The 608-nt window shown below is 32.4% G+C and overlaps 1 protein-coding gene across 6 annotated transcripts in view; it reads right to left on the bottom strand.

Annotated features, from left to right (window-relative positions):
• LOC107638995 (bromodomain and WD repeat-containing protein 3) overlaps positions 1 to 608 on the bottom strand; it is a 14,077-nt gene that overhangs the window by 5,940 nt on the left and 7,529 nt on the right. For all 6 annotated transcript variants that reach the window (XM_021120858.1, XM_016342398.2, XM_021120860.1 and 3 more), the window contains one exon: positions 292 to 362. In XM_021120858.1, coding sequence (XP_020976517.1) covers positions 292 to 362 — 71 coding nt within the window. The remainder of the gene's footprint in view (positions 1 to 291; positions 363 to 608) is intronic.

The raw sequence follows: 608 nt of genomic DNA, 5'->3' as shown, positions 1-608 counted from the left end.
CCCCCCTTTTTTTTTCTTTTTTTCACTTCTCTTCTCTCTCTTAAAAAGCCCTGTGCTTTATCATTATAAAGCAAAAAATGATATCTAGTGAATTGCAAAACAAAAAGGTCAACCGTTTGAAACATAATCAAATCAACTTGTAAACTTTGAAACAAAAACGGAGAAACACAACAATAAGTATCAGATGTCATGCATATAATTGTCGTAACAAGCCTATAAACCACAACTGCTATGTCTTCTGACAGTGAAAAAATGGTATTTAAAGCAAAAACCAAGAAAGTGAATACTCACAGAATCAGTATGTCCAGTCAACGAGTGTACTAAGCTGCCATCAGAAGCATTCCAAACACATATTCTGCAATCTGCAAAAAGGTTTAGCAGTCAGATATAGTAGTCGCGACCAAATGATGAAATAGGATTGCATGATCACAATGCATGCATGATTGTGGTGTGCAAAAAAAAACTATTTATAGCAGTTGCATTATCATATAACTTTCTTTGCTAATTTAGATATGATTTTTATTCCTATTTCAGTTAATTGCTTACAAGAAAACTAAATCTCCCACAATAACTTATACATGAACATTAAATAAGGTATGACAATGAGA

This window comes from Arachis ipaensis, chromosome B04, assembly GCF_000816755.2.
Source record: "Arachis ipaensis cultivar K30076 chromosome B04, Araip1.1, whole genome shotgun sequence".
NCBI lineage: Eukaryota > Viridiplantae > Streptophyta > Magnoliopsida > Fabales > Fabaceae > Arachis > Arachis ipaensis.
This window is presented reverse-complemented; position numbering and strand designations above follow the sequence as displayed.